A 27,638-nucleotide genomic window follows, 5' to 3' on the forward strand; every position below is an offset into this window, starting at 1 on the left:
TGTGGCAGTGCCTGCAGTATGGAGTCCCTCTACTCTTATTCAAGCACTTTTACACTGATCATGACGAAGGACACCAAAATGTTCCAATATGGACACCACATGTAGACACCACTATACAGTGGTGTCTGTATTGGAACATATATATCCACAAATTAATCTGGAGCGTTTTATGATAATTTGAATTGCAATTCCAGTACAGCTTGAGAGAAACCTTAGGTTTATACATTGTTGTTAAGCAGTGGTTATTCATGGCTTATGTATACATAATGATTTCCTAATCCTATTATGGCTTTTGAGGAAAAGATGGTAAATACCATTTGTCAAAAATTCCCTTCAGAATGTGATTCACAGGATCAATGAATTTGTAATTGTAGCACATATGGCGCATTTTACAGTCTTCTAATGGACATTGGTACAGTAGACTTCTATGACAAGAAATCCATGATCAAACTCTCTAATAGAGCAGTCGCGAATAACTAATTTTTTGGTATTGTGTGTCCAGGGGACATTTCAGATTTTACAGTGTAGGCACTGTACAAATATTTAATTTGTGAGGCCCTACATAACACAATAGCTGAAGAGATGACATACCTTAGAAGCATGACATGTGCCAGGGAAATACCCCTTGAATCTGTGAAGAAATTCCAGCAGTTTATTAGAATACTAGCCAGCTAATATATAGCTAAGTGGTTAGCTTGAATTTCCATAGGATATACCTCAGGTTTGATGTTTATCGTGAGATTTTTTTCTATATAATTATAGTGTCTACATGTCTTTGTGTCTACCTTTGAGAAACTGAAATCTGCTTGAAGTGAAAACACTTGTGAAATGCAGATAGCTATACTCTCCTAGTCCCAGTAGCTTGTATTTGCATAATGAATGATCAAAACTCATTAGAATTATATCATCATCTTGTTCATCTACCCAAGAAGAGTTTGCAGTACATTGAAATGTTTGTTTATACTTCAACATTATTTTGGCAAGGAGGAGAGATAATCTTACCTAGCAATGGATTCATGCACCTATTCTAACTCCAAATTTGAAACTGAATTGTCTCTCCAGAGCACGCATCAATCACTTGCAATTGGCTAACTAGATGTTTAATGAAACACACTATTATAGTATTTCACAGATCTTTTACATGTATGGATATACATTGTGATAATATCTTGATTATTCTCTCCCTTCATTGTGACTTGCAGTATTTTTATACAGGAAGGATGGTTGTCATCAAGTTCCTGACAGACTATACTAGCTACCACAACAGTTGATGAAACATATAAAATAAATAAATAAAATAAATAAATAATTTCATTAGGTATAAACATATTATAATCTTCTCTGTCCTTCACAAAAATTACAAATATAAATAACAATTCAAAATAAAGTTTAAGAGTAGTCACTGTCATCAGTGTAGTCTGGTGAAGAGATAGGGGAGCTAGCTGTGTTATATGGAGGGCTGTCAGACTCATTTGAATAATCACTATCATAAGAATAATCGCTCTCATACATATTAAGCCTAAGCTCATCTAGTAGTGTTGGAAATGCTTGTTCAGGAGGCTGTTCATCATCTTGAATTGCTAGCAGGGAGGGGTTGAATTTGCGGGCAGCTAAGAGGAATGCACGCCGCTGTTCCCTGCTCTCAACCGTAAGCAAGATGATTTGATCCTTGGGTGTCTGTAGATGTGGCCTAGCAATGCTCTGGGCAAGTAGCTCGGTAGATTTCTCTACTTCAGCAACTAGCTTGATGAAACCATCTCTCTCCCCCTCGGTACGTAGGTAGTAGCTAAGGGCATACAAAGCTTTCAATACATGTCGACACTTCAGTAGCTCTCTGATGGCATCCTCAAAGAAAGTAACATCTTGTTCACTAGAAGCTGAAGCCTTCAACTTGCTCATTTTATCTCCAGCCTTCTCAAGTATGGTTAGCTCATATTCTAGGCTCTGCATGTGATTCTTGTAACGGTCGTAAACATGCTTGAAATAACGTCCATGTTTCTTATTAGCTTTCTTCTTTGCTTTAGATTTGGCTGACTCCAACTTTCTATTGGCCAATTTCTTCATGATGAACTTGTTGCATTCAAAGTAACCTCCAGTCAGTGAGCCATGGAAGAGCCATCGTCCCATACACATCCAACAGAATTCATGGTTACAGTTGTAGCACGTCATATGGTTGCATCCGTCATCTTTATAGATTGGTGATTTGCAACTAGGGCATGGCTTACAATTCTCACCTACCCAGACATCATCTGACGCCTTCTCAGCAGCTCTCTGAGCACCCTGTTTATCATCAACTCGTTCGGCTACTTCCTTTTCCCATTCTGCCCATACCTCACAAGTGCACGGGTCATGTGCTGTCTTAGAGCAACTCCAGCAAAAGAAATGTCCTACCCCACAATCAACATTTCTTGAGTCGATTTTCTTCTCCGAGCTGGCATCTGATGCAGCTGCACCTTGAACATCATCATTCTCTGCTGGGTTATTCACTGGGACTTGTACAGCACGTTCACAGCCAGGATGGGGACACCACTTGATATCTGTCTTACCAGTGACAAACTTATCAAGACCAAACTTTTGATATTTCTGGTATATCTCCTCTGGGATAAGTGTCTTTATGACAGACATAGGCACCAACTCTGAGCAGTCATATGCAGGACACTTCAACTTGCTAACATTCCCAGTATTAATCTTTTCCTTAAGATATTCCTCCCAGCACAACTTGCAGACAACATGGCCACAAGGTACAGTGATCTCTTCTGTCACTACCTCAAAACACACTTGACATTCTAATTCAGTGATGGACATTTGGTGGTTAATACTCTCAGTGGGTTTGGCAGGGGAATTGTCAGCCAATTCAGGTGGGACCTCCACTCCAGCTTGACTACATAATCCCACTCGATCATCAACCCATTTCTCAATAACAATTTGTGCTGACCATCCATTAGCTTCCAACAAACTTTCAGCATGAACACTGGAGAGACCGAGTGGCTCAGTCACTTGAGATATGATCTTCTGTCGTAGTGAGTGAAGTCGATCCTCGTGGTATGGCATATATGACTCCTGTTTTAGGTACAAAGGTTTGTCAGCTAACTCAGCAGCGCTCTTTTCATTAGATGCAAATACCATTAATGGCTCTAGAATTGCAGCAATGGCAGCTTTGTTTGGTGCATTTTGGGCACAGTCCAATGGAGTCTGACCGGCAACATTTTTCTGACCCAAGATGAATGCATCATTGGCCACAAGGATCTCAACACATTTCACCAATCCTGAAGTGGCTGCTAAATGGAGTGGAGAATTCAAGGAATTGTCCATAAACGTTAGTCCAATGATTCGCTTCTTCTTTCTACCACAATAGTCAATGGTAAAACTCAACATGGTAGCCCTTCTCTCACACTCAACAGGATCTTTGGCATTAGTACAGGTACAAATGAGATGTATGGATGTTTGACCCTTGCCGTTTGGGACAGTGGGATCACCACCTTGAAGTAGAAACTCCCCATAAATATCTCTTAGGCCTCTCTTGGCAGCGTAGTGCAGAGTAGTGCTGCGAGTGTGTGATAACGTGTACACTTTGTTAACATTGAGTTTCTTCAACTCAGGTGAGCTATGGTATAGTTGTAGTGCAGTTATTTCATCACCATTTCTTAATGCTTGTTGGAACTGGAATGAAACAGCAGCCCCCATGTCAACTACAAGTTCTATGTAAAGAAAAACAAAACAATTAGAATAAATACATACATTATAAGATTTACTGTATAGCTGGAATCTTTGAGAAACAAAACTTTCACAAAATGTGTAAAAGTGATTTTCATATTTTTAATCCAGAAACAGCCAATGGTGGTACATGTACAACTTACAGAATTCCCAAAAATTTTGTCCCTTGAAAAATTCTGGCTATACAGATGTATGAACATAAAATTAAAGGATAAAGTACACATACGTAATGATGTACTGTACATCTGTTAGGCTACAGAGCAGTGATAGTCATATCTTTTGTAGGCCAATCACATGTGAATCTGTCTATGCCACATGGAAATGTACGTATTTACATCACCAAAGTCACAAGTAAATGTGACCAGCTGAGCAAAAGTAGGTTGTTTTTACACATTCCTTGAATTCCATTTTATTGTATCTCTGTAACTAAGCAGTGGACTACCCCAGTTCCAATCTTTTAAGATGAATACTGTACATGTGGAATTTTTGTGGTATGAAATTTTCACGGTTGCAAACAAAAACAGGATTTTCACAACTATATTTTCATGGTTCCTGGATTGTTCGCGATTTTATCTTCACGGATCGCATACCTCAAGTTTATTGTGGTTTTTGGGGAAGCAAAGTTGTCTCATATTCGAGCTTGTGTAACAATGACTATGAGACAGAGAAACTCATACCTTTTAGCCAACACTTTGCCAAGCAGAGTATCACAGTCAACATATCTAGAAAGCTGAAAGCACCAGCCATGTCCAGTTTTGAAGTGCTACCGTGAAGGGGTGTCTTGCATTTCTAGCTATATTCCCTCTCTTAATTCACCATCTCTTCAACTGGGGGATTCCATAGCTATCCCATGAATGCAGCTAATGATGGTTAAAGTAGTCATTATTGCACATTGTGAAATTTTCATAGAATGTATTTTCATGTGTGCTGTATTAAGTTACAGTGAAATTCTTGAACATTACGTACTGTGAATACAATAGTCTTGGAGTTACAATGCTAGACATTTAGAATAGCAAGATTCGATTGTATAGCAACAATACAGCAAATAATTATAGATGCTTAAATAAATCGATCATAACTCATAACTGAAACAAGCTATGAAGATGGGACATGGCTAAATCTGTTCACCATGAATTGGCAAATCCATCAAGTTCTTTCCCTGTACTCCTCCATGTGCACAAAAAGAAGGCCAAAGGAATGACAATGGTAAATTCTATTTCTACCACATCGCAAATAAGTGCCCATAATCATGTTTTACGAACATATTTTCTTACTCTCCATGAACAGGCGAATCCAACAGTCTCTGGTTTGTGCTTTGTTTTAATGTGCACCAAAATGATTAAAACGTGCATGCAGGCCTTAAATTAACAGTCAGTAAACAGACAAAATCGGTACAAATGGCATGATGTCTGTCCATAATGAGTTTTGGGTGGACACAAAATGTCCTTGCACAATGCGATAGGGGTAAGTAGAATTCGAGGAAAATGGGAACGGGATGGGAATGAAAAGCGGGAGCAGGAACAACCAATGGAAAATATCCAATAAAGGCCATCATGTAATATACAGGCTGAATAGGTTGGATTTTACAGCACAATGTTTCTTTGCAGCTTAGTTTGAATCCTTTCACGAATACGATCAAAATACTCTAATAGAGCAGTCACCTGCATTAAAGAGCAGTCAAGAATGTTTTACTAACTATCACACCAGGGACCCACATTGATGGCCTGTGAATTGATGGAGTATAGCTGTTGTAGATTAGGTATATAGACTAGCTATTGAAAATTAGTTAAATATTCAACTCAATACTGATGAAAACTGAGATTCACAAAGTACTGACAGTGCCTTTTAATGGCTTCAAGACTGCACCTACTGCTTCCAGATAAGAAGTCAAATGATGGGAGTATGCATGCAGTACTGGTATACTGTCAAGCTGAAGTGGCTACGTCCCCATGACTGCTCATTTTGTTAGTCTCTTCATTGGAGCCATGCACCTACACATACTGCAGCTACCGCATGCCCATCATTACTTGTGTCCCTGTTGTAAGTGCCTTAAACTCTCCTGCCATGTAAATTTTAATCATTTATGTAGCAAAGTAAGCATTTTTGTATGTCATATACATGTACTGTAGTTAAGTAATTAACCAGAATTATAATGGGAAGTTGGCACCTGCTACCATCTGACCCTCAACATCACCACACTAATTTTGTACATAGCCTTTTATAAATTTGTAATCTCACATCTGGTGTTGTAAAGCAATAAAACGTGACTTTGCAAGTGCAATTTCCCACATATGCAGGCACTGTCAGTTAATTAGAATCCTTTTGTAAACCTATATACGAGCCTATATATGATTTAAATTTTATGGTTTCAAGGGAGTAGGTAACTTTCAATATTGAAGACTTAGCTAGTCTATATTCCTATTCTATGATAGCTATAGTCCATCACTTAACCCTTTATTACCGAAGTTTTTTTTACAAAACCGCAAGTGTGAAAACTTTTATGGCTTGTGTGAACTGTGTGCGATACGAGTGGACCCCACCCATTAATTAACCCATCAAGCTATATACCGTTTGATAGCCATCTCTCTCTTCTACCAACACAGCTAGAATACTTACAGATCACACACACAACTCACGCGCTATGAAGCGAAGAAAGCGTATCTTCTCCGTATCGCCATGGCATTGAAAGATGGGCGCCGCCATCGTACTAATCAACGCGATGACATCACACTATTTATTTTTAGAATCCTTATCACATGGGGAATGGAGTAATTCTAAGTAAAGCCTCCTAGTAGCAGGGAGAAGGCGAACATGGAGTTTTAAACAGGTATTATTGTTTTGTATACGCTATTTTATATTGCCAAGTGCCATAACTTGCCCATGCTTCTTCCTATCGCCGAACGGTAAACTTCACTAGAAGCGCCCGGTCCTTCTGAGCAGTTTGCTAGCAATTTCAGCTTCGTAGCCCCTAGGAAAAAGGAGTTATGGCTCCGTTTATAAAGGGCACTCGTTATGGCAATATATTAGCCATTCGATAATAAAGGGTTAAAAGGCTATCAATGTGGGTCCCTGGTGGGATAGGTAATAAAAATAAAACATTCTTGACTGCTCTATTAGAGTATTTTACTACAGCCGGTGACTGCTCTATTAGAGTGTTTTGATTGTTTTAGCGGAAGAATCCAACAATGCTGCAAATTCCAACCTTATATATTAGCATGATGGCCTTTATCAGGCATTTTCCACTAGTTGTTCCCGTTTCCTATTTCTGTTCCCATTTTCCTAGAATTCTACTTACCCAGTACCATAATGGCTGAGGTGTACATATTTGCTTGTAGTGCTAACATAACTGTCACATTTTCCCAACCCAAGGGTTTACCAATGCCACTTCTCCTTTGTGTACTATTACCAGCAGCTGTAATGACCACAGCCTGGTAGCTATGTGGTTGTATTTAGCATTTAGCCCAGAGCTCAAAATAGCAGCTTGTCATCTGTCATTTTCCAACCCAAAAGCCACGGTGACCGACCAAATTAAAAATGGTCTGACATTACCAAAATAAACATGTATGTAAACTGGTTACTATTTTGTACCAGTGGCCGACCATGATAGATTGTATAAACACTTACTCATATCCTGATCATCGAAAATCACGTAATAGAGAAAACCGCTTCGAGCTAGATGACCAGGAATTACAATATAACACTTAAAGCACCGCCTGTGCCTATGTGTATGAAAAATACAGTACTCGGGGAGTGTCTTGAGGAATATACAGCACTTGCCTTTGCCTTGTGCTGTATTAGCCTCTTGACACGTCCCCCCTTGCTGTATTTTCTGTACACATGCACGGCTTTGCTTTACCTATAACGTAAAGTACTCCCCTAGCTCATGTCTGAACAACTTGACTCTATGTCCTTACAATTGTGAATATGTCAGGACATTTGTCCTTGGCACCTTAAGAATTAAATTAAGGTCTGTGCATGCATATTTTAGTTGTTCCTATAGCAAAATAGAGTTTTGCGAAAACAGTCAGTTTTTACTTAGCACTGTCTGACGGTTTGACCACTAGTCATGTCCTCATAGGTTGGACAGTGTAGATTTTTGAAAAAAATTGAACCCTCACCTTTCCCTGAAAGAGGGGGGGATTAAAAGGTGCATAAACCTTAGTCTTGCCTACAGACCACAAGGATCTGGTGACATGCAATTAAAAACAATTGGCTGCAAAGCAAAGCCTTACAATGTCTATATTAACATTGTGAGGTGTGAGCTCAATATTCACTGATGATGGAGCACTGCGTACAGACAGTTCATGCTCATCTTTCTCTGAGCCCTCGTTTTCTGTAAATAATTCTTGCTACATGGGATAACTGACCAAACATTTAGTAGTGTGGAAACACCTTGAACTGTTTATGATAAAGTGCTTTGATACAGGCAAGAACATATGAGTTATGAGGTTTTAAAAATATTCCATACATTATAGGTGTGCAAACATGCTTGTTCCAGTACAAAACCATTTTAAGTGAATACATGTTTACCTCTTTGATATCACTATTTGTGACCTGCTGTTTGCATTTTCCTTGAACTTCATGGCCTTTTTGTTGTTTAGAGGGAAAAACCAATGGATTGTTCAAAGTTTTGCCTTTTCTGGTAAGTGCATTTGGAGTTATAGCGATAGACAACAAGAAGAGTAAAACAGCTGATTTGTACAGTGCGTATATGGATAAAAATTAAAGGCGCTTGTTTAATCGATCTTATGTCTCTAGTGCAATGGGCTACAGAGTTGGGATTTGCATCATTCTATTCACCATGAACTGGAGCATTCATGAATCATGAAGGTATAATTTTTGGCCTAAATGCATCCATGCTATCAAGCTGTTCAAGCTTAAAAAAGCATTGATAAAGTTACGTTTAACAGCAACGTAAATAAACACCGGAACTCATGTTTGCACAGAAACGAAACAAAGATATTCTTACTCTCTATGAAGAGGCGAATCCATTGGTACATTAGATATTTCAATTTAAGACTTCCTTTACCGTCTTCTGAAGCGATTAAAATGTGCACAAAATTATTCATGAAGCATGCGTTTTCTACCCAATGTATTAATGGTAGAGGTGTACCGATATGGGTTTTTGGCATGTACCGATATCCGATATTGGTGCCACCAAAAGAGGCCGATGACCGATAGTCGATCCGATATTTGCATTATAGTTAAAAGTGTACATTTACCTACCCTACAACAACATGTGCATGTATTCATTGCTATACTCTGCCTGTGGTAGTACACAGCTTGGGTTTCTATTGTGCAATCCAGACAATTAGGCACCCACAAACATTTTTATGTATACTCCCATGAAGCCTTATAGGGATATTTCTGCATTCTAATGGTTTGTGAGAAAGCTGGTACTGTGACAGCAAGTTTCCTTGGTTATCCTGTGACCCTTCCTTTTATTACAAGGTAGCTACTCTATAACTGCTTCATTTATAAAGACTGTGTCTGTGATAAGCTTTCCAGCAACAGACAGTAGAATCGCGTGTATTTATATGGCTTCTCGTAGCGTAGTGCTTGTTTCAGAGTGAACAATAAGCCACTGGCACTAAAGAGCCACATGAATAATGTAGAAAACCAATGCACAATCCGTTTATGTACAAACTATTGCTACTGTATCAATATCGGTCCTCCTGCTGTTCTGTACCGATACCGATATTGGTAAAAATTGCCATATTGGGGGCCGATATTATAGCCGATCCGATTATCGGTACACCTCTAATTAATGGCATTTAAAACAGAATGACACAAACAAATTGGGAAGGTCATATTTGGTGGGGGCTCAGGTGAATGTGAATTGACTATAGGATCCAGTCCCGAAGGTACAGTACAAACACATAACCCGTACTGGGGAGGGTAAGGGATTAGCAATGATAGATAACTTCACAAAATTATGTAAAAATGCGTAACCGCAACTTTTGTGGGGCAAATTCAATGGCGGGGCTCTACAACTTGGCTTCTGGTGATTCATTCCGCATGAAACTTACACAGAACATAGAACAGAAGTGGGTCTAATAGAATATTCATAATGTTAAACAGATATTGAAGAAAAAGCCAAATATAATTCAGAGTTCTTCAAATTTAGTAGATCTTGCACTGCTATTCTGTAATTAAATACTTTGCACAATTCTAGTGGTTTATTTCAATGTATTTCAAAATATTTGAAATACATTAAATCCTGGTCAAAATCCCAAATCCCTGCTAAAATTTTGCAAATATTGAATCTAAGGTCTTCGTGTCGGACCCCTCGTAAGAACTGTAAACACAACACATCGCTGTCCCATCACATACTCCCGATTTTAAAGCTACAGTAATAAACATTTTATCATTCTAACCAATAGACAACGCTCATACATTTTTACATGGACCTCGATTACGGATATGGGCTATACAAGTAACGGCAAATGATTTGTTTCTCATACCTGAAACAATCACTAGATGATAGTCGTCTCTCACAAAGTCACTTCACGCATAGAACACTTGATGATTTCAACGTATACCATACACACCGCAGTATATGGTAGTAAACTTTCAAAGGTCTCCTGAACAGATTTATTACTGCGTATTCTAATATTATCGAGCATGAATTGGGAGGCGTGTTCCGACACGCAATGCCTCGACACTTTTCCTCAGTTCTACGCATCGTATCAAGGCAAGGGTACGGGCAGCAACAGCAGAGCGATAATATTAACACCTTGACTATTTGTGGTGACGGGAAATCCGTGGAGTTACCTAAAGATCACGCAGAGAAACCATTCACATTCGACCGCGTCCACTTCGCTGCAGACGACAATACAAGTGTCTACAAGGGATCTGTAAAAGAGATTGTTGAAGGAAGTTTGCTTGGGTACAACGGAACTATCATTTCAACAGGAGAAAGTGGATTAGAATTCGGTGATACGCTTTCGTCAAGTGCTAATCGTTCTCCTGGTGTGATTATAAAGGCTGCAGATCATATTTTTGTCTGCATTAAACGCTCAAGAAGTAAGACTGGCTCTTCGCTGGTCGTGTTGTGTTCTTATCTCGCTGTGATTAACGAGAAGGTGTACGATTTGTTGCGTAACTATGGAAACGAAGCACCCAACTCAGGGGACTTCCCAATTGTGTCATGTAAACAAGGACAAGTACTCGGAAGGGCAGCGTTTCAAGCGAAAAATCCCGCGGCCATTCGTAAGTTTTTAAGTCATGGTGAGGAAGTTTTGACAAGAATTAAAACAGAATTGTTTCCTGGACAAGAGAAGAAGATATGGCATACAATCTTCATGATAACAGTTGAACATGCACAATTTGGTGCCCAGTTTGCTCCAGTGAGTGGAACACTTTCGTTTGTCCAACTATCAGCCTCCCATCCATCAACAACAGAGGATGATACCAGCTATGGAAGCTTTGTTGCTGTAATAGATAAACTAGCTTCAATGAAGCTGGATTTAAAATCTGCTAATGAACAGCCTGAATATTCTAAATCAGTTCTAACTGAAATACTGAAAGAATCTCTTGGTGGAAACTGCAGAACAGTACTAATATCACATGTGAATTTTGCACTGCATTTTCCAGATAGAGCACTGCAAGTTTTAGATACTGGTAGCAAAGCCTGTTTAGTGCGCAATCAACCTAACAAGAGAGACTTAGCGGAGCAAGCATTGATGAGTGCTTACATGAAAGAACTGAGGCAGATTTATGGTGATGTGGTAATGGCAGTTGAGGAGAAGCCACCAGATAATTCTCTCCAACCTCCTACTCCACCAGGACCTAAGGATGGTTCGACTACCATTTTAAATGCTACGTCACAAGCATCCGTACTATCCACAGACATTGACAACACTTATGACGAACTCATAAAGGACTTACAACCCACTAGTGGCGGTGACAGCAATGGTGGGATGACTGTACCAAAACGCTTTGTAGAAATGGCAGCAAATGCTTTAGCTGAAGCAGCTCTCGAGGGGGACAGTGAAGACAGTGAAGCTGATGATACCGAAGAAGATGTTAGTAACACTAACTTATCTACTGCCAATGATGAACCTTGTTCTAGTAAGACTTACATAGGTGCTGTGAAGAAAGGTAAAGGAGCTGCTAAAAGACAAGCCAGTGGTGACAGTAAAAGTGTTGCTTCACATGATGATCATAAAATTCCTGAGAGTGAGAAGTTGATGATGAGTTTGGCTGCAGAAGGGTTTTCTGGAGTTGACACGTCAATTTATGAAGCACTGGCTGCCATCTTGCAGGATCCTGATAGAGGGGCACATAGAGTACAAGATAGGAAGGACATTAAAATAAGAAAGGGTGTGTATGTGTGTGTGTGTGTGTGTGTAGTGAGGCATCATAGCCAAGTGGTTAGGGCATCGGCCTGGTAATCGAAAGGTCCCAGGTTTGATTCCTGGTTGAGCCACTTTGGTGTTGTTGTTGTTTCCTTGAGCAAGAAATTTTACTCACATTGCTCCAGTCTATCCAGCTGTTTAAATGGAAACCTGGTGGCCTGGTGTCAACTGGGGAAGCAGCCCCACCCAGCTGTAATATCAATGGGTATCTGGTGTAAACTGGGGAAGCAAATGCCCTACTGTCCTTGTCTCATTTAGTGGTGTTGAGATCTTTGTGGAACTTTAGGTTCTGCGACCTCTCTCCATGAGACCTGAACAGTCCTCCTGCGGGTTACTATTTACCTGCACAAGGCTCAAGTGCTTGAGTGGTGCACAGGCATCCCAGTGCTGGTTCACTGGGCGGCAATAGCTATGTTTCGCATGTCTGCCGGAGGCTTTGCTTTGTGTGTGTGAATGCGTGCGTGTGTGTGTGTGCATTGTGTGCTTGCATAGTTGTAAGTATATGCTATACACGTTTCATAATTCCATACTAGATGTTGGAGCACTATTCTCTGGTGCAGACATTGTCCAGTGGATGATGGAGAGTCTTGCTGGACTGGAGACAAGTGAGGAAGCAGAAAAGTTGGGGCAATTATTACTTGATCAAGGTGCCATCCTGCACTCTGAAGGCTCCAGGTAATCACACACACACACACACACACACACACACACACACACACACACACACACACACACACACACACACACACACACACACACACACACACACACACACACACACACACACACACACACACACACACACACACACACACACACACACACACTACACATTGTCCTGTATATTTATTTCTCGTAGTATATTTGCCAATGCCAAGTCACTATTCTACTATGTACACCGACCCAGAGCAGCAGGTAAGATGTTGTCACGTGAGGAAGTTGCTGCTCTGTTAGCCCAAGCATCGGGGGACAGTAACCAAATCAGCATCACAGTGGTTGAGCGCCTGTCAACATCACCACCAACAACATTACACAAGGAAGATGATACTACAACTACTTCAGTTGTGCAAAATATTGGGGACAGTCATTCCAGTGTAGAAGAAGGGCAGAATGAAAAGCCATTTGCTGAAGATGGGACAGCACCACCACCTGTAGAAGATATCGTTCCCAGCTATGCTGTTAATGTCTCTAATGACATCAATGATGATAAATTGTCTGATGTCGTTGTAGTTCCTGTTGAGCCAGGAGACCAACAACAGGAAGTGGATCACATGGGCCAAGGACAAGGTGATTTAATCCATCAGAAAGTTACTGGTAACCCAGACCAACAACAGGAAATGAATGATGTTGTTACTGAACAACCTGAACCAACGGCACAACAGGAAGTTAGTGAACAACAGGAAGTGGATCATGTTGCTGAACCACAGGCAGTAGATCACATGACTGAGCAACAGGATCACATGATATCTACGTCATTGTTGCCCTCTGGCAGTTCTAGTAGTGTAACTTCCTCTAAAATGCGTAAACACAAAAGTGTTACATCTAAATCCAGCAAGACTAAAATGAAAGCCCAGGCCTCCATGCTGGAGGAGCTGAACAGGCAGCTACAAGGTGCAGACACCAGCAGCTCATCTGTAGCAGTTAATACGGGATGGGATGGCCCCTGGAACAGAGGTGAGATGCCGCAGGAGGGGAGTGGCTGGTCACAAGAGCCCAGCAAGTCCAGTGGGCTACACCAACTATTAGGACTACAAGAATATGAAGAAGAGAATGAGGTGTGGAAGAATATATGTTGCTGTGAGCCTGTTAGTGTGGACACTTGAGAACAGCTACAAAATGTAGTCCAGACACTTAGTTAAGGCCTGAAACATCCCTTAGTACATATGTATGTAACCTGACCTATTCATATTCCTGACCTGACCTATTGAAGAATTGGGACATCTTAATACATAATGAGGGCACTATTGGTTGGTGCCAAAGTATCTATGTTACACTGGAGCCTGTTAATGTGGACACTTAAGGACACCTACTTACCAGACTTTCAGGGTCTCTATTGTCTAAAGTACACATATATGCTACCTCTCGTTGTTAGGAAGAAACGCTAGTCCCTGACCACAAGCTGTCATACTCAGAAGTACCAAATGTTACCATGACAACTGGTGTTGAAGAGCTCCAAGAGATTGATGAGTAAGTTCACTTGATCCACCAATGACGTCATGGTGTAACACCGGACCATTACCCCCAACAGTGTTGAGGCCTACCCCACCCCATTACACATGTCCGCTGCCCTGGGCAAGAGAGAGGGTGTAATCAGCAACCTTTCCATGATGTGAGATAATACCTATAAATAATAACAACCTATTATGGTGATGTGATAGGTATGGTGTTAACAATGAGGATGCTAATGGGAGGACACCACTAATGTATGCTACCATTAAGAATAAGGTTGGTTAGCAAACTTCGGATGAATAGACTCAATTCATGACTGTGTTAATAAAACCACCTCGTTGTAGTGATCATATCAAGTATTGTGTTCATGACAAGATCATGTCCCAAAATGTCACTACTTAAATAATGAGGTGGCCACTAGAGTGTATGTACACAGGCCTGCAGCCCTCGAGCTTGGGTGTACATATCAGGCTAATCACTCATGATACAACTACTACGTAAATATGTTATGCTCTACTCTAGGTGCGTTCCTGTAATGCCCTCATCAAATGTGGAGCTAAGGTAGATATGGCCGACCACATGGGCAATACTGCCCTGCACTATGCTGCCTGCCTTGGATACTGCAGTGTGATTGGTTTGTTGCTGAGCAAAGGAGCCACACCTCTCCTGAGAGACTGCCAGGTGAGGGTGTAGCTATGGGCTTGTTATTGTTGATGTATGGTGCTGCACATTAATTAGGGTCAGACTGCTCTTCATTTGGCTACTGTGCAAGCTACCACTGCAGCTATACAAGTTATACTAAAGTGAGTTCTATATGTCTGCATCATGTGATACTTGAGCCCCACCCCTACAGGTCCAACACAGAACTGATAAAGGAGGAAAACAACCACAGGCTGACTCCAATACACTGGGCCATTGCTTTTGATCATGTAGAGCAGTTGAAAATTCTGATCAAAGGGTAAACTTTGTTTCATTTTGCATGTATGTACTGTATGAAATCAGTCCAGTGCTTATCTCTGTATATTTACAAATAATGGTAATTTGAAATGCATGCATGACAACAGTCTTTGTTTGCAAGTTTTTTGTGCTATTCAACCAAGTATCCAACAGTTATTGGTGTAGTAAGGACCCGACATAGCTCCTACTCAGGAAACACTGGTATAAAAAATAACCTATGCACAAACAAGTACGTTACCAACCCACTGGAATCTGCTTGATAATGTCAGAGCTTTAACATTAGTTATTCAATGCAATTGTGTTTACACTTGGTGTAGTGGCTAATACAACAACAATTAATGGCAATGTAAATGAAGTTTCCTCATTATATACTGTACTACACACAATTATTTATCGCTGACTAATATGTCATTTGTTACGGATATTATTATCTACTTGAAATGAGTTTTGCAATAACTTCTATATTATTATTATATTGCTGCTTGTGTTATTCCCTAAGCCTGTTGTTTCTGTTGTTTGTTTGGTTGTTTTTATATTTCCATTGCTACAAGCTTCTACTTTTGGTATTGGAAATTGAATGTTCACTCTGTGTCTAGCATTGTTGTACTGATCTGTCTCCCCACTAGTCTTTCTGATCCTGGAGGACTGGATTCTTGTGGACGATCACTACTAAACTACTCGATCTGCTGCAATGCCATCAAGTGTATGAGGGTATGATGTGATTGTGTGTTGTATTAGAGTATTACAGAACTTTTAGGCCACTTCAACTAAGTTACATATGTACAGGGTTAGTAAGTCGGTGAAATAAATTTAGAGCAATCTACATGTCAAATGGTCACTAAGTTATAATATCATTGCTATATCCCTTGTAAGTAATGACCTTGATAGGTAGTTACACCCCATTTTGTAGTGATCGTGTGATGAATAGAAACACTTTGTACTGGACTGATAAACATATGTACAGGTACGTAAGATTCAGTTGAAGTGGTCGTATGATTGAATCCTTTCATTAAACCTGATTTTGTATGGGAAAGAGTTCTATGATTTTCCAATGTGCTATAGGATCACTTGAGACACTATAATGACTAATAAAGCATGTAGGTGTCTACATTAACAGTTTTCAGTGTATTTGGTACATGTCAGGCTTGAACCTCTATTTAACGTACACTTTGAGACTAACTGATTGTGATGAATTTTTACTGTTATTATTGGAGGTTGTAGGTAAAATTGCTTGTCTACAGGGACCTCAGAAACTATCCTTTTTAAGGAGATTAACTTTACAGTGTCCTTTATATGAAAGGGACTTTAAGAGAGGTGCCACTGTATTCCTTAAAAGTTGAGTACTCATGATCAGTAGGGTAGTGTCCTTGGTCTGGCCCTATACACTTTGTCTTGTAAAAGAGGAAAACCCTATATTAATTTTTTGTTATGTGCATATTAGGGCTGAGCGATACTGCCATATTAGTATCATGATCGATACTAAAGCCACTATTCACGATACTTATAAATAAGTCAAATCATAGCTGGTGCCACATAATGTATTGTTCAGCATTCCTGTAGGAAGTCCTTATAGGTGATAGCAAACTAACCACTATCATCCTTGTTTACAGTAACAGTTATTGTAACACATGCTTTGAGGTTGTTATGGTGTTCACACCTCTCTGCAGGGGAAACTAGATGGGTGGACTTTATCATTTACAAGGATTCTTAGCCAACTACTGCATAACAAATGGATTTTTAAATGACAGTAATGTACAGGCATGGTATCACGATAGTTAATAACAAGATATCGCGATATCGATACTTTCAAAATATCGCGATATATCGCTAAAACGGTAGTATCGCTCAGCCCTAGTGCGTATTAGTAAATGAACAAGAAGTTCTCCATCACAAACTATAGAGCAGTTTCCCTGGTGTTGTCAAATTATCCTTGTTATCATATGATTGTTGTTATAGACTTTGCTATCACTATACCCTCTGCTAAAGGATGTTACTGATAGCAACGGACAATTGCCGCTACATGCAGCCAGCATGCAAGACTCAGCCACACCCCTCAATATCCTCCTGCAAGCATATGCTACAGACTCAACCAAACGTGAGTATTTACACTGTACGCTAGTGAACACTACACACCACTGGTACCTGGTATACAGTAGGCTATGGGATACCAGTGATCTCAGTGATAAGTGTTGATAATTGGAAGTCCTGTTACATTCAAATGTTCTATTTGAACATACACCTACTCAAATGTGTACTCTAATTGAACAATCTAGAAATCTGTGAGGGTCGGATAACCAAGGATCCACTGTATTTTCAAACGAGAACCATACCTCATGTCATGAGTGTTCCTGTATCAAGGTTCTATTTTAAACAAGAATAACATGCTCAATAATAGCATACTCCAAACTCTAACTCCAAACAAGTATTCAGTTTCCTGTCCTACACCCGGCCAGATACCTTACTGCATACCTGATACTTCATGCTGGCTTTGGCCATACTTCATACTGTACTAGATGCCATTGTAAATCTGGGAACAATACTAAATCAAAACTTCATTTGTGGTTAAATTGTTCCCAATGTGATGGTTTAATTCAGTGAAGTGTGTCAAATTACAGATACTTCCAGGTTTACAATTAATGTTGTAAATGGTCCCATAGTTGTATGTATTAACAGAGGGGCAGCCAGTCAACCTCAATGCTACTGATGGTGAAGGCAAGACAGCTCTACACTGGAGTGTAATGTATAACCAACTGGATACTACTGAGGTTAGTAACCAGCTATTGTGAGCCACTAGTAACAGTGAAACCTCAATGACATATGGAACCAATGAGGTCATTTTGCTAATAAAATGAGGTGGGAATGTTGGTCTTATTAACCAGGTGGCGTCTGAACGATGTTTCACTGTGTACAAGTCATATTGAATGGATTTTTAATCCTATATTGCCTTGTGCCATTGTTGTCAGGTGTTGCTAAGACATGGAGCGTCAACAGACATAGCTGATGATGAAGGTCAAACTCCTCTGGTTATCTGCCAACAACATGGTGAAGATGGCATTGAAATTCTTCAACTACTACATGAAGGTTACCTCAATTAACATTTATTTATTTATTATCTTATTCCTCCTAGGCGTACAGGGTACTGTACATGTACAAGATAATAGTCTTCAAAGAAGACAAAAATCCAGATCAAAATTTTGTTTATTATTGTAAAAAAAATGTATTTTTTTATATCGACAATCGATTGTTTTTAATGAACTGTTGTTTGGGGGGCGTGTCTCATAGTTACGGGCAGCTGAGGCTAGAAGGCGCTAACAAGGAGAGAGACGACGTGAAAATGGCTCAAAAAGGCGAAGGTATGGCTGGCCAAGCGTCACTGGTGGCACGACAGTCGAGTTTATTTTGTACAAGCAGTTTCCAAGACGCGTTAAAGGTGAAACGGCAAAGCCAAGCAAACCTCAGCGTCATATCGCTAGCACAGGAACCCATACCAGAGCAGCCATCCAAAGGGAAGCCACGAGTTGTATTGGAGAACACTTACCAACTTGAGCCAAACCAGAAGTTCGAATCCTACAAGGTTAAGAAGATAATTGAAGATGTATTTGAAAGTCAATTGAAGACAGAATCTTATGACCGGAACGCGTCTAAACAGCTCTGTATGACCTTGTCTGAGATGATCAAGAATAAAGTAAAAGAGATTAACGTGCCTCGCTACAGATTAGTCTGTGTTGTGAGTATTGGACAGTTGAGGGACCAGGGGTTCCGTATGGGCAGCCAGTGCATTTGGGACCCCAAATATGACACGTTTGCTTCAAGCAGTTACAAGAACAATAGTCTGTTTGCTGTGGGAACAGTGTTTGCAGTGTACCTGGAGTAACAATAGTGTTTATATCATTTATATCAATACACAACAATAATAACACAAGATTTGGTTCATATACTATAATGTACTGTATGTGGTTGGCGTTGAGGTGGCCATATGTTCACAAGATGAAGTGATAATTCTTCATTGATTGGTAGTCAATGTAGACCAATTCAATTCAATTTTCACCTTGCTTGGAGTTCGTCAGTTAGGGTGTTCAGCATCTGTTATCTCTTTTGTTTCACCTGGACTTGGTTTGTTTTCAGTAACGGAAGATTATTGTTGAAGTGTGTCTTTCACTGACTAGATGATTTTATTTTAGCTCCTCTTTTTATATGTGTTGTGCATGTGAAATGCTGGCTAAATAGGGCCACTCTTCCAACTTTACAGTCATGATTCAGGCCTCTACTGCACTATATAATAAGGTGGTCTGGTCATGAGAATACCGTAGCTATGTATAATATATTTGGGTCCACTGCTATGTATGTGTTAATTAATTAAAGTATGTTAATTTAAAGCCAGCATACCATTATTAAGAGGTATAGTTACTAAAGTGAGATTTCACTATTATAATTTTGTTCAAGCTTTAATGATTGCTTTTAGAGTTGGCTGTGCACCCAAGTCACATGAGCTAGTGGACACAGGGTTATAAATAATCGATACTTTTGGCAATGCCTATATAATATGTTAGAAGAAAAGGCAGGCAGATGTACAAGGAAAAAATTGCTCTTTTACAAGTTGCTGTAACTTTGTGGTTAGTGGTTAACAAAACAGTTAGAAAAGTATCAAATAACTGTAGGAATGCATTAACGTGTAAAGACAATTTTCACCTAACGCAAAACATAGTGCATGCATAGCCGCTATGTAATTTCATCTTTAAAAAGACAGCTGAATCGAGCTGGTGTAGGGATTATAATATAATGTAGGCTTCTTAGCAATGAGCAGGCACATCAGTATGTATTACCTATGTTCGGTAGGTGTTACTTGGGATCATGCAGTCAAACATTGGGATATTCAGAAAGGGAAGGACAAGGTGAAAAATGTGAACGAGCCTGAGAATATATAATTATTCTGGCTTGGCAAAGCAATGATATCAACTAAACCATGCACTGCATGCATGGCTGCATTAAGACATGCGCAGCCAAGGCAACTACTTCATTAACAATGAACTGATACTGATCAAAATGCACTACTAGATTATATTTTAGTAGAGCAGTCACTCTAATTTTGTGCTTTGAATCTACAGCTTCTGGCTATGCACTTGCCATTTTGAGCTGATACCTAAAACCATTAATGAAATGCTGTGTGGATGGATTACACAAGAGCTCAAAATTCGGGATGAAAATGTGATTAAGCTATTAATGTGTTGTGGATGAAGAAGTAGATTCACTGCATGTGAGAAGTATGTAGGGGCTCACAATGACATGGATGGAGGGGTGGATCCATGCAGAGGGGTGTACAGGGTAGGGATGCCATGATAGTCGTGACATATGACATGTCGTGACATGAAGCTCCATGATATGATATGACATAATTATAGGCTTCTTTATGTCGTGACATAAAATAATATCTCCTAATAATGAACACTTTTCCATTCATTTTGGTCAATTTTGATGCTTGCAATAAATATTATGAGAAAAATAATTGACAAATAATGTTGGTTGTTGATGTCATAGTTAATATTGCTGATGTTTAAGTTGATATTTTTGTTATACAGTTTCATAAGTAACATGCAGCTTCAGTTGGGAAACTTTAAGAATTGCTTATGTTGTGACACATGACATGTGTGACATAAAAACTTCTATGTCGTGGCATCCCTAGTACAGAGAGAGCAAGTGCACATCCCCACCCCACCTGATCATATTTGATGACGCAACTCAACTGTGGTGGACTCCAAATGGGAGAGGTATAATAAGGGTATGTGCCCACTTCCCACCCTTCAGTTCATCCTCAATCTAAATTATTAAGATTGAGATACTTAATAGAACACTCAAATACTCTAATAAAATATTCATCACATATAATTTCGAGTTCCTCCTATATTCGTAATAAAATAGATGTAAAAGTGGCATGGTTCTGCAATGTTCATATTAACGACAAAATAGACACTGTAAATATATCATATCCCTATATACACTCATGTTTAATGAGGACCATTCCTGAGAAAGTATAATAATATTTATTATATACCATTCACTTACTTCCAAATTCAATCTCAAAGGGCTAAATTTTCTAGTAAGGGTGCTCCCAGGCTCACATGCTTTGCACAGGGGTGGATCCAGGGCTTGGAGTGAACAATGCAGTAGGTACAAAAGTAGCGGATCTTGGGGAGCACAGCTCTCAAGAAAGTATAGCTAGACTTATTGCCATAGATTTTTTACAGAGTAGTTTTAGTATACAAACATCTAAATTGTACTAAGTTTAAGAATGTAAACTGAATCCTACAGCACTCTTTATACACACATGCAGGGGCGTAGCCAGAACCGGGGCCACCCGGGCCCAGGCCCGGGCATCAATAATTCGAGATACTCTAATAGAGCAGTCAGATCGAGTCGAGATATATCAGTCTCAGTATTCAGAGAAGCAGTGTAGCAAGCTACGTATATGTAGTTATAAATAAGGAGGTGCAGTTGGTGGAGGGGAGATCAAGGGCGTAGCCAGGAAGGGAGGAGGGGGGTTCGGATGATCCCCCCTTTCAGAAGCAGAATATTTTAAATCTAAAAATCACATCCTTAAGTCTTATACAGCCCCGGAGCTCTCGGGTAGCTACTTGCACACTAGCGCTCCTCTGTACTATACTCTTGAGGATCGCATTGCATTAATGATTTGTCTTGCCTATTTTAGAGTATTGTTCCCCAATATGGGATCCATATCACCAAACCAACATAAATCAAGTAGAGATGGTCCAACATAGAGCTGCTCGTTTTGTCACAGGTCAACCATGGAGACGAAATAATAGAGACAGCATCACTAACATCCTTGAAAACTTGCAATGGCCTACACTACAAGAACATCGCAAATCAGCTAGACTAGTTTTACTATATAAAGTACTACATGACTTATTAATTATACCGAACTGTTAGCTATCAGTATTAGTGTTCTATACCATATGCGTATTTTGTACCATACGCGTATGGTACATACCATAATATTATGCGTATACGCGTACAGTACAGCCATACGCGTATGGTACGGAAAATCGTACCATCTGAGTATAGCTAACCTGGTATGCGTATAACATCAAGCAGAAGGTTTTTGCACTGCCGTACCTATTGACTACGCCGGATGGAACTCTACTTTCATTTCTTTTCGGGAAAGAGGGAGGGGGAGGCGCTAGTCTCGCTTAGCAGTTTCTGTTCAGTGAAGACCGAGATATTCTAATAGAGCAATCATATTTAGCTATTCTATTCTCTAGAGCTGAGATGTATTTAGCTTTACTGCGATTAAGATATAATTTGCTTTACTGCATGATGCAAATTAACTACCTTGTTGATATCCCAGCAAATCCATTTCTGACACCAATATCCAATGTACATAGTACCAGAGGTCATAATATGAGATTTATACAACCAATGACAAGGATTGATTCTTATATGTACTCCTTTTTCTCTTCAGCAATTAAAATCTGGAATGATCTACCCCAAAATGTGATTGACTCCAATTAGATTGATCAGTTCAAACAAAAACCAGCAATTATTTAATTTGTACTTGTATGTATGTTGTGACCTGTGCACTGAACCATGGAATAATTTACCCCAAGAAGTAGCATGTGCAGCATCAGTTGATGATTTTAAGAAATTGATTGACCAGTATTCATCTAACACTATGTATAAATGTATGTAATTAGTCTACTTGTACTTTTTTTACCTGTTGATCAGGTGTAACAGGCTGTTTAGCCTTATAAATTACCTGTAATAAATAATAATAATAATAATAATAGACTCTAGTATAGAGGTCTACACAGTATTACCAATAATAATAATAATAAACCTATTTAAAATAAAGCATTCCTTTAAAATAAAAGAATATTGATGGCATGATATCTTGCATGACTATATATAAGTGATGAAACTGACATCTCTATTTATGATAAAAACAATCATGAATTCATCACACTGTTGGCAGATCCAGTCTTGAATTGTGTTAAGTCCTGCTGATCTGGTAGGATCTGATGGAATTCTACATAGTCAAAATTAATAAAGGTCAATCGTCTGGGTTGGAAGCTTTACGAAAAAAAGGATAACACCTAGCTACATACAGTATAAGTATGAAAAGTATAAATCAAAGGAAGGGAATTAAATATAATATGTCTTGATTTATACATAGTCATTGGTGTATAATCTATCTAATCCAAAACAGCCAAGCTGTAAAAAAAGTGTGCGGCCCTCAGAAAGGCTATGGTGAAAAAAGATGTGAAATCCAAGGTGGCGGCCAAGAAATGGCTGTGATGGTAGGTTAGTGGTAAAAATTTTAATAACGACAATTCAGGTGAATTTTTGTGAAGCGGCACAAAAATTCACCTGAATTGTCATTATTAAAATTTTTACCACTAACCTACCATCACAGCCATTTCTTGGCCGCCACCTTGGATTTCACATCTTTTTTCACCATAGCCTTTCTGAGGGCCGCACACTTTTTTTACAGCTTGGCTGTTTTGGATTAGATTTCATTTCTTTTTGTATTTGTATACCCCAAAGCCGGCCTATGGCCAGCTTTGGGACTTTTTTAACCTATGTTTTTTTCTTTACTACAGGAAGAAGAAAAGATGAAGTAGATGTACTTTAAATATTTTATCAGTAAATGTACAAATTATATATACTGTATAATTATGTGACCGGATTTGCGAAAAGGGGTCCAATTTGCCAACTTTGACAATTGATAACTTCAGATTGGAAAGAGCTATTGCCTTGATATTTGGGCAGTGGTGAGCACCACTATAGCTGAATACATGGTGAAATGTTCAGGTTAATATGTTACTTGAACACTGAGTTATGGTCTCCAACATTTACGGAATTGGATGTGTGTGGAAGACCCCTTTTCGCAAATCCGGTCACATATATTGATTACAGAAATCTCCATGGTGGTTTCTTTGTAACTGAACACTCTACAAGGTGACTTCTTCTAATTGCTCTCTCTACAGGGTGAATTGTTTGTAGCTGAACGATCTACAAGGTAACTTCTTCTAGCTGATCTCTCTACAGGGTGATGTGTTTGTAGCTGAATTTTGTATAGGTGATTTGTTTGCAGCTGAGCTCTTTACAGAATGGTTTCTTTGTAGCTGAACTCTCTAAAAGGTAACTTCTTCTAACTGATCTTTCTACAGGGCAATTTGTTTCTGGCAGAATTTTCTACAGGGTGATTTCTTTGCAGCTGAACTCTCTACATGGTGGTTTCTTTGTAGCTGAACTCTCTACAAGGTAATTTCTTCTAGCTGATCTCTCTACAGGGAGATTTGTTTGTAGCTGAACTATCTACAAGGTAACTTCTTATAGCTGATCTCTACAGGGTGATTTGTTCGTAGTTGAATTCTGTACAGGTGATTTGTTTGCAGCTGAGCTCTTTACAAAATGGTTTCTTTGTAGCTGAACTTTCTCCAAGGTAACTTCTTCTAACTGATCTTTCTACAGGGTGATTTGTTTGTAGCTGAACTATCTACAAGGTAATTTCTTCTAGCTGATCTCTCTACAGGGAGATTTGTTTGTAGCTGAACTATCTACAAGGTAACTTCTTATAGCTGATCTCTACAGGGTGATTTGTTCGTAGTTGAATTCTGTACAGGTGATTTGTTTGCAGCTGAGCTCTTTACAAAATGGTTTCTTTGTAGCTGAACTTTCTCCAAGGTAACTTCTTCTAACTGATCTTTCTACAGGGTGATTTGTTTGTAGCTGAACTATCTACAAGGTAATTTCTTCTTGCTGATCTCTCTACAGGGCGATTTGTTTGTAGCTGAATTCTGTACAAGTGATTTGTTTGCAGCTGAGCTCTTTACAGAATAGTTTCTTTGTAGCTGAACTCTCTACAGGGTGATTTGTTTGTAGCTGAAATCCCTACAAGGTAACTTCTTCTAGCTGATCTCTGTACAGGGTGATTTGTTTGTAGCTGAACTCTCTACAGGTGATTTGTTTGTAGCTGAACTCTACAAGGCGATACTTCTAGGTGATCTCTCTACAGGATTCCTTGTTTCTAACTGAACTCTCAACAGGGTGATCTGTTCATAGCTGAACTTTCTACTGGGTGATTTGTTTGCAGCTGAACTCTCTAAATGGTGGTTTCTTTGTAGCTGAACTCTCTACAATGTGACTTCTTCTAGCTGAACTCTCTACAAGGTGACTTGTTTCTAGCTGATCTCTCTACAGGGTGACTTGTTTCTAGCTGAACTCTCTACAGGTGATTTGTTTGTAGCTGAACTCTCTACATGGTGGTTTCGTTGTAGCTGAACTCTCTACAAGGTAACTTCTTCTAGCTGATCTTTTTCACTGCATATTTGTTTGTAGCTGAGTTCTCTACAGGGTGATTTGTTTGCAGCTGAACTCTCTACATGGGAGTTTCATTGTAGCTGAACTCTCTACAATGTGACTTCTTCTAGCTGAACTCTCTACAGGGTGACTTGTTTCTAGCTGAACTCTCTACAGGTGATTTGTTTGCAGCTGAACTCTCTACATGGTGGTTTCTTTGTAGCTGAACTCTCTACAAGGTAACTTCTTCTAGCCGATCTTTCTACAAGGTGATTGAGTTTTTTTGCAGCTGAACTCTTTACATGGTGGTTGCTTTGTAGCTGAACTCTCTAAAAGGTGACTTCTTCTAGCTGAACTCTCTACAGGATGATTTGTTTGCAGCTGGATTCTCTACGTGGTAGTTTCTTTGTAGCTGAACACTCTACAATGTGACTTCTTCTAGCTGAACTCTCTACAGGGTGACTTGTTTCTAGCTGATCTCTCTACAGGGTGACTTGTTTCTAGCTGAACTCTCTACAGGTGATTTGTTTGCAGCTGAACTCTCTACATGGTGGTTTCTTTGTAGCTGAACTCTCTACAAGGTAACTTCTTCTAGCTGATCTTTCTACAGGGTGATTTATTTGCAGCTTAACTCTCTACAAGGTGACTTCTTCTAGCTGAACTCTCTACAGAGTGATTGATTTTTTTTGCAGCTGAACTCTCTACATGGTGGTTTCTTTGTAACTTAACTCTCTACAGGGTGATTTGTTTGTAGCTGAACTCTCTACAGGGTGATCTGTTCATAGCTGAACTCCCTATAAGGTAACTTCTTCTAGCTAATCTTTCTACAGGGCGATTTGTTTGTAGCTGAGTTCTCTACAGGGTGATTTGTTTGCAGCTGAACTCTACATGGTAGCTTCTTTGTAGCTCTACAATGTTACTTCTTCTAGCTGAACTCTCTACAAGGTGACTTGTTTCTAGCTGATCTCTCTACAGGGTGACTTGTTTCTAGCTGAACTCTCTACAGGTGATATGTTTGCAGCTGAACTCTCTACATGATTGTTTCTTTGTAGCTGAACTCTCTACAAGGTAATTTCTTCTAGCTGATCTCTCTACAGGCCGATTTGTTTGTAGCTGAACTCTCTACATGATGGTTTCTTTGTAGCTGAATTCTCTACAAGGTGATTTCTTCTATAGCTGATCTTTCTACAGGGTGATTTGTTTGTAGTTAAACTCTCTACACGATAGATTCTTTGTAGCTGAACTCTCTACAAGGTGATTTCTTCTATAGCTGATCTTTCTACAGGGTGATTTGTTTGTACCTGAACTATCTACATGATGGTTTCTTTTTAGCTGAACTCTCTACAAGGTAACTTCTTCTAGCTGATCTCTCTACAGGACAATTTGTTTGTACCTGAACTCTCACATGATTGTTTCTTTGAAGCTGAACTCTCTACGAGGTGATTTCTTCTAGCTGATCTTTCTACAGGGTGATTTGTTTGTAGCAGAACTCTCTACAAGGTAACTTCTTCTAGCTGATCTCTCTACAGGGTGATTTGTTTGTAGCTGAATTCTGTACAGGTGATTTGTTTGCAGCTGAGCTCTTTACAGAATGGTTTCTTTGTAGCTGAACTCTCTACAAGGTAACTTCTTCTAGCTGATGTATCTACAGGGTCACTAGTTTGTAGCTGAATTCTCTACATGGTGGTTTCTTTGTAACTGAAGTATCTACAAGGTGACATCTTCTAGCTGATCTTTCAACAGGGTGATTTGTTTGTATCTGAACTCTCTACAAGAAATCTTCTTCTAACTGATGTTTTAACAGGGTGAATTGTTTGTAGCTGAACTCTCTACAGGGTGATTTGTTTGTAGCTGATCTCTATACAGGTTACTTATTTCTAACTGATCTCTTGAATTCTGTTCAGGGTGACTGCTCTATTAGGATGACTGCTCTATTAGAGTATCTCGATCTCGCAATTGCTACACCAAGTTGGATTTCGTGTTATAACTCCGTGGCTTTAAGTCTGATTCTTCTACACCATTGAAGAGCCTTTCTAAGATGATAACTCCATCTGTACAGCGATTTTGAAAGCATTACCCCAAGCGGTTTACCTGGTAGGCGTGGCAAGCATAATAATAATAATA

At 39.4% G+C, this 27,638-nt stretch overlaps 3 protein-coding genes across 3 annotated transcripts; 2 read left to right on the plus strand and 1 right to left on the minus strand.

Annotated features, from left to right (window-relative positions):
• Positions 1-1,267: 1,267 nt before the first annotated feature.
• On the minus strand, positions 1,268-10,338 carry LOC136255554 (ankyrin repeat and IBR domain-containing protein 1-like). Its single transcript, XM_066048347.1, has 2 exons — positions 10,179-10,338; positions 1,268-3,698 (listed from the first exon to the last, which is right to left on the minus strand). Exon 2 carries the CDS (start codon positions 3,682-3,684, stop codon positions 1,390-1,392), a length of 2,295 nt encoding a protein of 764 aa, XP_065904419.1. The 5' UTR covers positions 3,685-3,698; positions 10,179-10,338; the 3' UTR covers positions 1,268-1,389.
• On the plus strand, positions 10,330-18,455 carry LOC136255553 (uncharacterized). Its single transcript, XM_066048346.1, has 14 exons — positions 10,330-12,039; positions 12,608-12,749; positions 12,934-13,849; positions 14,167-14,261; positions 14,323-14,403; positions 14,453-14,519; positions 14,766-14,924; positions 14,982-15,046; positions 15,097-15,201; positions 15,827-15,911; positions 17,157-17,295; positions 17,874-17,965; positions 18,164-18,281; positions 18,328-18,455. Exons 1-14 carry the CDS (start codon positions 10,368-10,370, stop codon positions 18,408-18,410), a joined length of 3,819 nt encoding a protein of 1,272 aa, XP_065904418.1. The 5' UTR covers positions 10,330-10,367; the 3' UTR covers positions 18,411-18,455.
• Positions 18,437-19,152, plus strand: LOC136255555 (dynein light chain Tctex-type 5-like). The gene has a single exon (XM_066048349.1). The coding sequence runs from the start codon at positions 18,451-18,453 to the stop codon at positions 19,072-19,074; it is 624 nt and encodes a 207-aa protein (XP_065904421.1). The 5' UTR covers positions 18,437-18,450; the 3' UTR covers positions 19,075-19,152.
• The last annotated feature ends 8,486 nt before the right edge of the window (positions 19,153-27,638 follow it).

Source organism: Dysidea avara, chromosome 5 (assembly GCF_963678975.1).
Source record: "Dysidea avara chromosome 5, odDysAvar1.4, whole genome shotgun sequence".
Lineage (NCBI taxonomy): Eukaryota > Metazoa > Porifera > Demospongiae > Dictyoceratida > Dysideidae > Dysidea > Dysidea avara.